We start from the raw sequence: 15,097 nt of genomic DNA, 5'->3' as shown, positions 1-15,097 counted from the left end.
AAGCCAACTGAGAAAACTCTCCTTTTCAAGTACATTCTGATGAAAATGACGGGTCCAGCTCGTGAGAAATTACTATGACAGGGTGGTATTATTAACTGGAGGCACGCAATGTACCAACCAAGGGGAACGCAGGGCGACAGAAAGCATCAAGGAACAAGCAGTACAAGACCAGAAATGTATTAATGACCTGTTTTAATGCAAACAGGAGGGTCACATGGAATACGATGGAAAACAGGGCACATTTAAGTTGTATTTGTGTCAGCTTTTCCAGTCAAAGCAAGGGACTGGGGACACCATAGCAGACTGGGCACATTAAGTAGAAGAGATCATGGTTATGCTCCGAAATGTGATATTAGAGGAGGAACTGATAGAAGGCCGCGAGTATCAGTATTGGCTAATAGTAAAGATAGCGGTGGCCGGGTTCACCCAAGGGCTCCAAAATAGGCGAATACAGAATAAGGTACAAGACAGGAACCCAAAAACCTTTGAGGAAGCCGTAAGCGTAGCTAGGCAGGAAGAAGCACTATTAAATTCCCAGGAGAAACACGAGGCATTGTATAAACCATGCCCACCTAGAACCCCTCGTAAGGAAGGTCGGCAGGTGGTACCAACCAAGGGGAACGCAGGGCGACAGAAAGCATCAAGGAACAAGCAGTACAAGACCAGAAATGTATTAATGACCTGTTTTAATGCAAACAGGAGGGTCACATTGCAAAAGAATGCAATCGACCAAGGGCAAAGAATAATTTGACTGTGAGTCGGATCAAGTGTACTTACTTTAAAAAGTTACGCTATGGAGAGTGAGAGTGCAGGAAGAAATCAAAAGACAATGAGAAACTTGCAGAGAGGAATGTAAATATAGTCAGGTCCACAAAGGTACCGCCACAAGCACAATCTCAGCATGCGCAGGAAACAGAGTACCGAAAAGGGCAGTCCCCATCCACAATACGATGTTACGAGTGTAATGAAGTGGGTCACAAGATGCCTGAATGCCCTTAAAGGAATGGCAAAAGTGATATGAATAACAGATGTGCACGTAGGCACTGTTATGCCCGTGGAAGGCCGGGCCATTGTCGATGGCAGTGTACAACAAAATCTAGCCGAGACGTACAAACTAGTCCTAAATGAAGGGACCAGAAAGTAGAGAAATCTTGTACGGCAAAATCTAGTGAAGATGCACGAACTAGTCCTAAAAGAAAGGACCAGAGTGTAGAGATAACTCTCGTACGCGATCACAGCTGCAAATTACGGTGTGATATATGTAAATGGTGGATGCATGAGAGTAAGGACTGTTGGTTTCAGTCACGGGACACTTTAAACTAATAAGGGGCTACAAGGTAGGGAGGACTGTGAAGACCCCGATAGTAGCAAGTCTTAACACATTGCGGACCGGTCCCGAGAAAACTCGTGTTTGCCTTGCCGAGCGTTGCGGACCGGTCCCGAGTTATCTCGTGTTAGCAGCAGACTGAACTTTAGTGCTATCTTTTGAGATATACGGGAACTATTTGGAGGTCAGGGGTGATAGAACTCTGTTATGTATGGTTCTACACAATCGATAGTCGCATTTCTTTTAGAGTATTCTTCATATCATAGATTTTCTTTGCATTTCCTGACAACATGTTTACAAAGTTCGAAGAGCCATGCAAAACGGCAGCGCCCAGGGATCGCACGTGTTTAGACAAAGATGAAATTATTCGCGAATTATGTGCTGATACAGGCTCCAAATATCTAAGTAATGCTGAATATTTAGAGTTCGATGATGAAATATCTTATAACGGAAATGTTTCAAGTGATGACGATTATATAGTCTTATCTTCAAGGTGTGAAACACTCGTAGCGCAGAACGAGTCTGATAATTGTGTTCCGGGTGTAAATATTCAAAATATTGTAAAGAATGTAGTGTTTTCTGACAACTGGGTTATGGGCAACAGTGAACCTAGGCTATAGGATTTTGAAGGTGCTGCTGGTATAAAGGTATGGTCTAATGAATCTGGAAACGTAGGACAAGTAGCAGGACTTATGATTTGTGATGAATATTTTCAGTATGTAGCTGAAAAGACAAACTTATACTATGAGCAGAATTCACATTCTTATAACGTATCCCCTAAAACACTAAAGTGGACTAATGTCACTAGCAGGGAAATTAAAAAATATTGCTCTGTGTATATTGATAGGGCAGGTGAAGAAATCATGTCTGGAAGATTACTGGCCAACCGATCCCCTAATAAATAAAACCTATATTTCCGAAAACTATGAGCCAAAATAGATTTCAAGAAATACCCTGCATTTCAACATCTATTCAGGAAGGCCACTAGAAAAATACGCAGTAGTCCTTCAAAAGCTAGTGAAGTTCTGAGAGTTTATTTGAATGCATGCACTCCAGCTTAGAGGTAGTTAGAAAGTGGCCGGGAACAGGGCTGTGCATGGGGTGAAGTGCACCCGGTCCGCAATGTGTTAATATATCAGACGTATCCAAATATGAGGGTACGGTACTGATTTAGCAGGGAGAAGGGATCCTGTTAGGTTCTTAATTGACACAGGGACGTGTCCCTTCTCAAAAAAAGGTGTGTGCCAAGAGATATTTTCGTAAATCGAAAAGAAACTCTCCAGCTGAAAGGAATCAGTGGAGACACAGTACGTTCAAAGGGAGAAGTTCGAATCCCGATAGGAGGAAACATTCTAGACTTCCATCTAGTGAGTACTGATTTTAACTTAAAGCAAGATGGAATCATTGGGTAGGATGTCCTATGCAATAGTATATTGGATTACCGGGAAGGCTACGCACTGATAGCAGGGAAAAGGTACTCCTTCGGTGCACGAGAACCTGTGTTCATCACACTTGAACCCCACATAAAAAAGATAGTAGCTATCGAAGTAGATAAGGACAATACCAAAGGCCTGATTGAGAGGCAAGAAATTAAACCGGGCGTTTACTTAGCCAAGTGTTTGACCAAGTCAAAGGAATACACATCTCTTGTTAACATGTTGAACACAACAGATAGGGCTTGGAGATTACAAAGCCCAGTAGTGGAACTGCAAGTTGTAATGAATGAAGCAGCTAACTCACCGGCGTTAGTAAACAAGGTTGAGAGATCCGCCTTATCTAGAGAATGTAACGGGATGCGAGAACACACTGAAGATCATGATAATAATAATAATAATAATAATAATAATAATAACAGTGGCAGTAAGGAAACCGAATCTCCAATTGCCAAGTCTAGAGCTCAAAGACTGCGAGAACAATTACGTTTGAGTCATTTAGCAGCTAAAGATCATGAAGAGATATACGCAGTCTGTACCACCTATAAAGATATATTTTATTTGGAAGGTGATAAACTGACACATAAAGATGTGCTGCAACATGCCATTCTGACACTAGCGAACCAGCCTCCTATTCATTTAAGGCAATATAGGCTACCTGCAGCCCGAAAAGAGGAGATAGGAAAACAGATTGATAGGATGTTAGAAGATGAAATTATAACACATTCCACCAGCGCCTGGTCTTCTCTAATCCTCTTAATCCCAAAGAAAATGGACGCTTCTGGGAAACAGAAGTACAGGGTCGTAGTGGATTTCACGAGTTGAACTGAATTACCATCGGTACAGCATACCCGTTTCCTTTAATCACTGAATTATTAGATGCCTTGGGGAAGGCAAACTATTTTTCCACATTAGACTTAGCCCACGGCTATCATCAGGTCATGCTGAGACCGGAAGACAGAGAGAAAAGACCCCATCCTCTGCACTAGGCAGGCATCATGAATACATGCAAATGCCGATGGGGTTGAAGTTCGCCCCAGCAACAATTACACGGTTAACGAAAACCATATTGACAGGTCTAGAAGGTATAAAATGCCTGTGTTACCTGAATGACATAATTTGTTATGGTAGCTCGATAGAAGACCATAATCAGAAGCTTCAAGACGTATTTCAAAGGCTAAGAGAAGCCAACTTATCCCTCTCAGTGCAGCATGTATTTGTTAGGTACTAGCCAAAAGTGCCACCCACATTTTGTACGATTTGCAACTCTCTACAAAAAAATTCATCACTCTCTCAATTTACACCTATTCTCAGTGAAACTTTTTCTATTATATGAAAGCAATGTTCCTTTGAATTAATGGCACTTTATACCTAAAAATTGTTTATAGTTAAAATTAAAATAAATCATGAATTTAAAAATTTAAGATACAATTAATGAAAATTCACATTTTAAGGCAAATATGTAGTTCCAAAAATCAGTATGACACGCTAACTGATGGTATTTTTTGTAGCACAGGCTCTTGACTGACGTTCTGGATGGAAATTGTGTTATTTTGAGTGATAATATGTCTTAAAAATCAAAATATAAGGTACAGGCGCAGCATCATGAGGCGGGGTATGTTTCGGTCTGGGTAATTCGAGGAAAGTGTGAGGTGGTTGGTATGGTAAATCACTATCATGGGTAACTTCACTGAATAATGGCAATGTGTGATATTGTTAATACCAATATTACCATGGAAATCTTCGTTACATTCTGAATTATTTCTAATTTTGGCAATTGGTGGTGTTTACAAAATCCATTTCAGAATCACTCTCACTGACTATAACCTCACTAGAAGTGTTTTCAACACTATTATGAAGTCCAATTCACTTCCTGACTCTGCATAATCATTGTCATTCCCTAATCTGTGTATGTAGTCAGCTAGATCATCATTATTTGTAAATACGTCGTCCCATAATTCCGCCATCACAGTTGACATGTGCACAAGATGTGCAGGCACAGCCTTCACATTTTTAAATGTTCATCACATGAAAACTAATAAATTTAAATGGCTCCTAGTGGTAAATATGTACACTAGACACCTTCCTTGATAAGAATATACTGATATGTGCTACCATCTAACAGAAAAGGAACAACTATGACAGTTTCTAAATGAGTCTGCATGAGCACTTTCGGCAAGTTCACCGAGGAATGAAAAATTATCCCTTGGCGCTCAAAAAGATAAAACTAGGGCCAGATAAGGGTGAATTTTTGCAAACAGAGGTCACCTTCTTAGAACACATTGTTACGAAGGACCCAAGCTGTAAGGGATTTTCCACAACCTACCACTACAAAGCAGTTAAAAGGATTTTTAGAGTTGTCAGGCTATTGTTGTAGGTTCATACCTAATTATAGCAAAATAAAGAAGCCAATATATGAACTCCTATAGAAGGATGTACCCTATGTGTGGACAGAAAAACAGGAACATGCATTCCAGGTGCTGAAACAAAACCTTCCTGAGAAACTGGTCTTTTAATACCCGGATTTTGAGAAACCGTTTATTTTAACCACAGATACAAGTGGAGAAGCACTAGGTGCTATTTTATCTCCAGGCCCATTAGGCAAGGACTTACCTGTAGCCTATGCCAGTAGAACACTCAATAAGGCTGAAGGACACTATAGTACCACCAAACGGGAAGCATTGGCCATAGTATTCGGTGTGAAATATTTCCTTTCATACCTGTTTGGACGCCGTTTCACTGTGGTGACTGACCATAAGCCGTTAAAAGCCATTAAAATGGGTCTTTAATATGCAAGACCCATCCGCTAGATTACAGAAATACAGGCTTAAACTAGCTGAGTTTGATTTCGATATTGCATGCAAAGAGGGCAAGCATAATTGTAACGCAGATGCCCTGTAGTACATAAGCACGAGGTAAAGGTGGTTAGTTCTGAAAGCCAAGAGGCAGACACAGCAGGTGACGGGAAATGAACTAACGATAAGACGTCGACTCTTAATATAAAACCAATATAAATGGTCCATTATTGGACATTATACATTTTCCAGCTAACACATTCCTGGTTGCCAGCATTTCGCTCCCGTGTGCAACCAGGAATGAGTTAGCTGAAAAATTTATAACGTCCAATAATGGACCATTTATATTGATATTATAAATTTACTCATTCAGGACAAATATTTCAGGTTCCCTATGGGAATCAACATCTATATCATCTGATGGCCAGGCAGGCATCCATTTTTGGTAATGAGACAGTCTTTCGTAGTGCATTGGCACTGCCAGTGGCTCCAAATAGCCTACGCAGTGGCCTCCACGGTCTGCACTAGCCAAGCGTCTTGGTAGATGTGCTATTTAACAACTGATGAGCCCAACTTAACACACCGGGGCAAAATGCTGACAACCAGGAATGAGTTAGCTGGAAAATTTATAATGTCCAATAATGGACCATTTATATTGGTATTATAATTTACTCATTAGGGGCAAATATGGTTCCCTATGGAATCAACATCTATATCATCTTAACATAAAGCCGAACAGGGAACATAGTCAGATAGAAGGACTCAGCTCTGAATCCGAGGAAGCTTCGGTAGCGGTCTGAGAATGAAGGAAAAACGCCTGCTAATAGTAGTCACAAGGAGTCGGAACTAACAGAACAGGAAAAGTTAGATATAATTGAAGAAGCGCATACTTCCTCTCCTCGGAGGTCACTAAGGCATTGCCAGAACATATGCTTGAGTCAAGGACTACATCCAATGGGATGGTATGCACAGAGACATAGAGAACAATATTCGTTCATGTCCTAGTCAAAGGAACAAGATTACCGGACCTGAAGTAAAAGCACCACACGGACACACCTACCACGGTTGATAAGATTTCATTAGATATCATAGGTCCTATGGACTTAACGGAAGCTGGAAATAGGTATATACTTACCGGTCAGGACTAGTTATCAAAGTACCTGGTCGTTAGTGCAATGCCAGATCAGAGCACAGAGACTGTAGCCAGAATTCTGATCAATAATATAATTAGCATTTTTGGCATACCCGGAACGATCTTAACAGATCAAGGTGCGAATTTCATGGTGGATGTGTTTAAGAAATTATGATGGACATTACAAATTAAGAAGGTACACACCGCCGCCTCTTGACCGTAGTCGAACGGAAGCCTAGAAACATCACACAGAGTTCTTGGTGAATTTCTGAGACACTGTGTGTGTGTGTGTGCGTGTGCGTGCGTGCGTGCGTGCGTGTGTGTGTGTGTGTGTGTGTGTGTAGCTCTCGGAACGACTGGGACAAATATCTCCCAGTGACTATGTTTGTGTGTAATACCAGCAAACATACCAGTACCGGGTACATGCCATTTGAATTGATTTTCGGAAGAAAAGCCAATATTCCAGAAGTGCTTCAGAAGAAACCCAAACAAAGCTATGAGTAACAAAACGTAGTGGAGGAAGTAACTCAACGACTTCAAGAGAGTCACGAGATAGCTAGGTAAACCCTAGTGAAAAGTAAAGAGAAGAGAAGGAACGGTACAATACAACACAGCATGAAGTTTCCTTTAAGGTAGAGATTTAGTATTACTTCATAATGATGCCCTAAGATGAGGGCGTAGCAAATCGAAATTATCTCCTCCCTATCAGGGTCCTTATAAAATCACAAAGGTAGACGGTGTGAACTGCACACTTCAGTTAAGTAAGCAGGGAAAACAAACAAGAGTCCATAAGAATAGATAAAAACTGTATATCAACTAGGAGATTACAGATAGTAATGAATGGCCCTATTTTAGCCACACTCCCCTTACACCAATGGCATTGCGAATTTTCGATGGCCGCTGATAGGTTTAGTGTAAATACCCTGTCAGGTGACGTGCTAAATTAGGGATGTCTAGAGAATTCAACCTAGAAAATCGCACGGCCAGGATTATTAGTACGGGATGTCAAGCATTGCACGATCCTTAGTACTCATCAGAGGGATTACAGTGGCGAGGCTGTGTGTTCAGACGTCATCCCTCGCTGAACTTCGACCCACGAGGTCCAGAATTAAGCACAAAGCTCACCTACATAGTAAAGATAGGAAGCGTGATATTAATTGGGATTTAACAGTAATTATCCTAGTAAATGGGCATAGTAATTGGTTGAATCAAGCACAACCTAGCCAGCATCAAGGCCAAGAGACTATGATTAAATTACAATTGCAGCTGAACTGTTATAATGCGGATCAACACTGAAAGGAAATTGAACTGCATGGTCAGATTTACGGTAATGCTCCTTATTACTGAGAGGAACAGTTGAGTCCTAATGATGAAAGGGAGATGGAAAAACCCCATGTGGTGCCCGGCGATTATACAAGCAACAGTTACAAGCAGTAAGGGATGACTGGAAACACATAAGACACAGGCAGAATAGCACCACGGTCCATCCAACCGGTCGTAGCAGGCGACCAATGGATTCCCTGTTCATGGGATAAGGCGAAGCGAGGTATTATCCTAGCAGGGCACAGTTTAAAAGATTGTAAATTCTCATATAGTTGGAGACTAACACTCAATTAATAAGGTCATGTCAAAGTAAAGAATAAAGTGATACGAAGGTATATCAATTCGAATAACCTCTAGCTTGAAACAGAGTCAGTCGTACTCTGAGTCCAATTATGTGACGTGAGGGTACATCGAACCCAGGACTCATGGCACCGTGGACCGCTGTGCGGTCAGTTGATGTAATAATGCCCATTACAGATACTTCGAAGATCACTGAGGGGTAAACAGTAATACCTCGTCATGCTGACACCAAGTGCTACACTAATCTGACATTAGTGTAAGACAATATTATGTCAGCACTACCAGACGATAAGAGAGGTTGTATTTGAATTACAGACCAGCACTACCAGACGTTGACTCGCAGGCCAGCATGGGCCAAGCAGACATGAAGTATGGCAAGCAATTAGGGACAATAGCCTTGGTGCCGATAACAACATTAGTAGCCGTATATGGAGTGCCATTAGACTTGCAGATAACGCAGTACGACAACACGCCAGGCGCATACTTTGAAGATAAAGGCGAACTGCGATTATATGGAGCAGAATGGAAACCGATTACATACGTCCAATTAAATAAATTATCTGAGTTGTATATTCTAGCTGGTAAGAACCTGCAAAAGGTGCAACATTTGTGCACTGATACAGAAAAGGAAATGCACTTACCTTGCCAACATGACGTAAGATTAGTAGAAAAACAATTACAACGTATACAAAGGATAAGGGATATATTAAGGAAAATTTCAAAAGGAAAAATTTCGGACACTGAAAGCAGGCAGAATAAAAGAGGATTAATAAATGTGGTAGATACCGTAGCTAAAACATTGTTTGGCACATTAGGCCAAGAGGACGCAGAATTTTATCAGAGTAAGATTAGTGAATTAGAACAGGATCAGTTGTCATTAATCAAGTTAACAAAAGAACAAATGATCATTGTGAAATCTACCCTTCAGCCTATAAATAACACTCTGTATAACATCACCGTGAATGAGGTAAGATTAAGTGAAAATTTTGAATGGCTTAAAACAGCACATGCAAAATGAAGGCATGCAAATTTCGGAGGCCTTCCGACAGTCAGAGCTGCAAATAACGTTAAATAAACACTTGATTGAATTGCAAGGGTTTTTACTTCAACTGCATGAGCTTTATCAAGTAGTATTGGACAGCATTATGAATGTGCAACTAGGAATAGTACAGGTACAGATCCTCGGTCCTGATGATATAATTAAGGCTTATAAAAAGTCACAGAATGATTTTCCTAAGGGATACGATCTGCCAATGGAAATGAGAGAAAGTTATGGGTATCTCATATATCAAATCTCGTCGGTAAGTGTTTACCTGATGAAGGACACACTGATGTATATATTAACAATTCCTTTAACAAACGGAATTAAATGTTTGTTGTATAAATGTATTCCCTTTCCTACCAAAATAAAGGATAATCCCAACCATTTTGTATACTTGGAGGAAGAAAAGGAATACATAATACTTGATGTGGAGAAACAAACATACGCACAATTAAGCGATGAACAGCTACAACAATGTAAAGAAGTAGATAATAATCAGAGGTTATGTAAAATTAATTTTCCTATAAGAAATGTAGCAGCACAAAATTGTTTAGTTAGTCTACAGACAGGTATAAGTCACAAACCGGAGAACTGTGAAAAGAGAGTGCTGCCTATTTTTTAACTCACCTGGATACCTGTAAATGATAATAAGTAAATTTACTTTTCACCTCATAAGACAAAGGTAACATGTGTATGCAAAGACTCCACCAGTGATGTGAATTTACAAGGTATAGGCATGATAAGTTTTATGGATTTGTGTACTATATATACTCATCATCATCATCATCATCATCATCAATGTCCCACTCTAGTCGCCCAGGTGTGGTTAACAAGCCTCCTCCACTCTTTTCTGTCCTTCCACTTTTCCTGCTTCATTACATCTGCCACATCCAATCCAGCTTCTCTAATGTCCTTCAAAATCTAATCCATCTACCTTCTTCTCAGTCTTCCAACTGGTCTCTTTCCCGTAACTTCTCTTTCCAATTCCCTTCTTGCTACCCGTTCCTTTCCCCATTCTTTTTACATGTCCAAACCATTTCAGTCTTGCTTTCTGTATGTTCTGTACTAACGGTTCTATATTTAGCTCTTCTCTGATTTTAATATTTTGAATTCTATCCCTGCTTGTCTTTTTAACCGATGTTCTTAAAAGTTTCATTTCTACTGCTTGGATCTTACTATCTTGTCTCTTATTAGTTACCAATGATTCTAATCCGTATCTTACAATTGGCATGAAATACTGTTTATATAATGTTAATTTCATTCTCTTGGGTACTCTGTCATCCCATAAAAGCTCTCTGACTTGACTGTAAGTAGTAAAAATACAAGGTTTGCGATCAGTGAACTCTACAATGAAAAGGGATATAATTCCCGAAGTTGTCTTAGAATATGACTGTTGTGAAGCCTGTTATAGTGATGTAAAATTAGGTCAGATCCCTGAATTAAATACAGTGACTGTAGGAAATTTATTAAGTCATATCAATGATCTTAAGTGAGCTAGTCACAAAGCGAAGAAGTGGAACAGTTAGTGCAAAAACAAGAGACTGAATTTAAGCACAAAATGGCTTACCACTACATGAATATGTACCGAATAATAACATGGAGTGTTTTACTAGTAATGATTCTAATATTGTGTTGCTGTTGTAGTAATTGCTGTAGACGATGTTAGTACATTCCTAAATGTATTGATGGTTATAAGGAACGCTGTCCCAATCTCTGTATATATCAAAATGTATTTACTGCAAACAGTAAGGCAAAGGTATCAGATGAGGATATTACCATCCACTTTCAGCGACCCAGACAGGCTGGAAGGTCCCCCAGTGTGTCCGGTTCGTTGCCATAGTTAGAGTTATAATCTATGAGCTTCATCTCCGTATTGCTACTAAAATATAAAAATAATATAAAAGCCTCCACCTTATCAATACAATGTTTATTTACAAGAAGCAGTAAATTATATTATAGTTAGAGTTAGTAGAACAAATGTTCGGGGTGAGGACGATTACAGGTGAGACTCTGGCACAGCGTAGTCCTATAATTAGGAGTACAGCTTCTGATAGACTGTAAAATTGTTGTAGCGAAATGAATGCAAATGAAGCCTTGCATTCATTTCTCCCTAGGGGAGGGAGGTGTTGTGTCCTCCCTGGGACATGAAGTTAGGACGGCAGTTTCCTCCGAGAATCGACCCATAGGGAAGTAGGAGAAACTGCTGTGGCCTGACATATTGGAGTTAACCAGCATAGAAACTAATGATTTAAAACATTCATGTAAAAATGCCTGGCAGTCTAAATGAGGTTGTGAGTCATCCTTCCTAGGAACAGGCTTCTCCGGTAGTACTGTGCTTGACTACTTCCAGAGAAGAACATGCTCCACGTCACAGCACAAACCAGGAACAGTTTGAGGAGCACAAATATAAGATGTCCTAACCTCCCCACTCTCCAGAACAGGATACAACATGGTAAAGGAATTATAATATGTGATTCACATAAATTGTAATATGGCTGAAAGAATGAGTTTCAGAATCTTGGGCAGGAAGCCGGTCACAAGGCTTAAGATTAATAGTCATAGAGTCATGAGTCATAAGCATACAGAACACAGGTCAGGCCACTGAGCAGGCTAAGTCGCAGAGGAATATTACGGGATATACAGGCCTCTGATTGGCTAAACCCTGGAAGGTTCTAAGATGACGTTTGATGGAACATTCGACGGGCTTGGTGAACATTGGGTGGGGCCCAAGTGCCTATATAAGCCTGGGAAATTTTACCCTGGGGCCTTCTGTTAGAAACTCGATGGAGCGGTTGCTAGGGAAATCCTTGTCAGCAACGAGACGATTGTACAACCGAGTATAATAATAAGTCTTCTTCAACTCGGCAGCAAAGTACTAAGACTTGCCTGGACGACTTCAAATCAAGACTCATTCACTTAAAGAGTCTTTATTTTGTCTGTACATAGTGTACATAGTTCAGTCTTTTAAGACAAGTAAAACTTCATTGATGGAACTCAGCATCTTCTTCTTATCCCTCATCTTCTCACCTAGTTGGAGCTTCCTAACCAACTCACTCCAACCGCTCGGGAACTTTCCAATCAACTGACCAGCCAACTTACCAACCTTTTACGAGGTCCTAAACCTGTCTGTCATGACAATGTAATCACTACTGCATGTTTCTGTGGTGGTTGGTAGTGTAGTGTTTTCTGAATATGAAGAGGAAGGTGTTCGGGCAAACACAAACAACCAGTCCCCACGCCAGAAGAATTAATCAGAGGCAATTAAAATCCCTGACTCAGCTGGGAATCAAACCCGGGATCCTCTGAACTGAACACCTCGACGCTGACCATTCAGCCAATGAGTCGGACTTAGAGTAGCACTCTTATTCTGAGAAATTGATGATTAAAAACATTAATGTAATTAATGAGGTTGAGAGTTATCCTTCCTAGGAACAGGCTTCTCCGGTAGTACTGTGCTTGACTACTTCCACAGAAGAACATGCTCCACGTCACAGCACCAACCAGGATCAGTTTGAGGAACACAAATATAAGATGTCCTAGCATCACTACTCTCCAGAACAGGATACAACAGGACATCTTTGAAATGTTTTTCAAGATTATGTTCAATCCACAGCAATTTCTCATCAAAAGTTCCAGGAATTCGGGAACTGGTAGTAAATGTATCAGAACCTGATACCACAAATTACTGTACTTTCAGTCCATGTCTTGGTAGGTCACAGCTTTTATAAATATACAGAGGAGAAACAGGTTATTAGGAAAGTGGTTGTAATATCTTGGCATATGAACAAAAGCATACTCAAGCTTATACACTATTTCATAGTAGAACTAACCAAAGAGAACATTTTCCAAGTAAGGCATATCTTGCAGAGCTTCATATGGACAGGAACCATCATTTCTCTCCAGAACTTCATTAACTTCCTTACGAGCTGCATCCTGAACATCTTGGTTAAGAGCAAGCTCATAACTTGCAAATGTAAGTAGGGTGCTTGATGTCTCAAAGCCAGCTAACAGAAACAATACTGCTTGTGCTATAATAGTATCATCATCCAACACTGTAAAAGAAAGAACAAAGCCTTTACAAAAGGAATGTATGTACAAATCACAGTTAATTCAAATGCCTTTAATCATGAGAAATATTAATGATTGTTGGGAGTACTTCTGTATGATGAATGGAATTTTATGAATGGGGAATTGTATGACTCCTTGCACTGTGATGAGAATTGCATGTTTTTAATTCAGCCTTTTACCTGTTTTATCACATTATATTTTTTAATTTTTCTTTTTCTCCATACAGTACTTGTTTATTAGCTAGGTGTTTTTATATCAGATGCCATTACATACCTGCCAACTTTACAAAACCAAAAATCAGGATTTTGATATAAAAATCAGGAAAATTTAGGCGATACAATTGGTTAAAACTGCTTATTCTACAAGTCTTGTGCAATACAGTACTATGATATAACACTTACTGTCTCAAAGCCCGACTGTTGCTATATAAGGCAACAATGCTAAATATTACAAATCTCTATTCCCTCACAGGAAATACGTGAGTGAGAGGGTCAGTCTCTGATAAGCCTTTCGAAAATAGTATGAACTCGTGCTCCACACGTGTGAATCAGTAATGCACTTAGATGCCATTACTTAGTAAATACATAAATTAATACGAGGGTTGGGGCAAAAGTCATGGCAACTATTTTTTTTTTTTCTTGAAGATACCAGTCCGGTTGGAAAATGTGACATATACAGGCGAAAGGACAAGGTGTTAACTACATGTGTGGACAATGAATAGCACTGAAATATCGTAACACACTAATTTATTATGGTAGTTTGCAGGGCAATATGTCTTTCTCGGTGCAAAAGAATAACAACACAGTATACATAAAGTTGACATGACAAATCTGGGCCTAAAGACCCTCAAAGTAGTCCCCTGCTACTGACACCACACGCTGCCAACGATGTGGGAGGCTCTGAATACCATCTGCCTCAGCATTTGCCACACCATGTGTAAATCGGGTCACCTGTTGGTGCACAGCATTAGCAATGTCCTCTTGTGTTGCAAACCGCCTACCACGTAGTGGTTCCTTGATCTTTCAAATGAGATCAAAGTCACAGGGTGAAATGTCGGGAGAGTACGGTGGGTGCTCAAATTCTTCCCATCCCCAACGTCGCAGTAGCTGCCCTACACACTCTTCTTTATGTGGTTTTGCATTGTCGTGCAGGATTATTGCACTGTCCATAAGATCCAGACATTTCTCCCAAACACCACGTCGTACCTGTCGCACCAGGAAGTCTCTGTAGTACTGTGCGGTCACTATTCTGCCATGTGGAACAAAGTGGCTAACAATGACACCCTTGATGTCAGACGCGATGATCACCATCAATTTGACTGGGGAAGGATTCTGATGAAGATGATTGTTGTTTTAAGGGGCCTAACATCGAAGGTCATCGGCCCCAGGGGGGAAGGATTCTGATGGACCTTCTGCCTCCTTGGTGATCCAGCATGTCGCCACTCCGCGGACTGACGTTTCAGTTCTGGTTCGTATGCCCTGGCCCAAAATTCATCGATGGCGATTATTTGTGACAAGAATTGATTGCCGTCCTGTTGCCAGTGTGCAAGGTGGTGGTCGGAGCATATTGCATAGCGCACCCACCTTTGAACTTTAGTCAGTGCATGCGGTACCCACCGCGATGTGATTAGTTGCAGCTCATTACGCAACATCCTGTGGACGGTGCGTTTTTCGATGC

General features: G+C 40.5%; 1 protein-coding gene across 2 annotated transcripts in view; it reads right to left on the bottom strand.

The window, feature by feature from the left end:
- The window catches only part of LOC136864500 (cytochrome P450 6j1), a 112,412-nt gene that overhangs the window by 38,164 nt on the left and 59,151 nt on the right, over window positions 1-15,097 (bottom strand). For both annotated transcript variants that reach the window (XM_067141551.2, XM_067141550.2), the window contains exon 6: window positions 13,183-13,404. In XM_067141551.2, the coding sequence (XP_066997652.1) occupies window positions 13,183-13,404 (222 nt within the window). The remainder of the gene's footprint in view (window positions 1-13,182; window positions 13,405-15,097) is intronic.

The sequence above is a fragment of the Anabrus simplex genome, chromosome 2 (assembly GCF_040414725.1).
Source record: "Anabrus simplex isolate iqAnaSimp1 chromosome 2, ASM4041472v1, whole genome shotgun sequence".
NCBI classification, from domain to species: Eukaryota; Metazoa; Arthropoda; class Insecta; order Orthoptera; family Tettigoniidae; genus Anabrus; species Anabrus simplex.
Note: the sequence above shows the minus strand (reverse complement) of the source record. Positions and strands in the feature narration are given on the sequence as shown.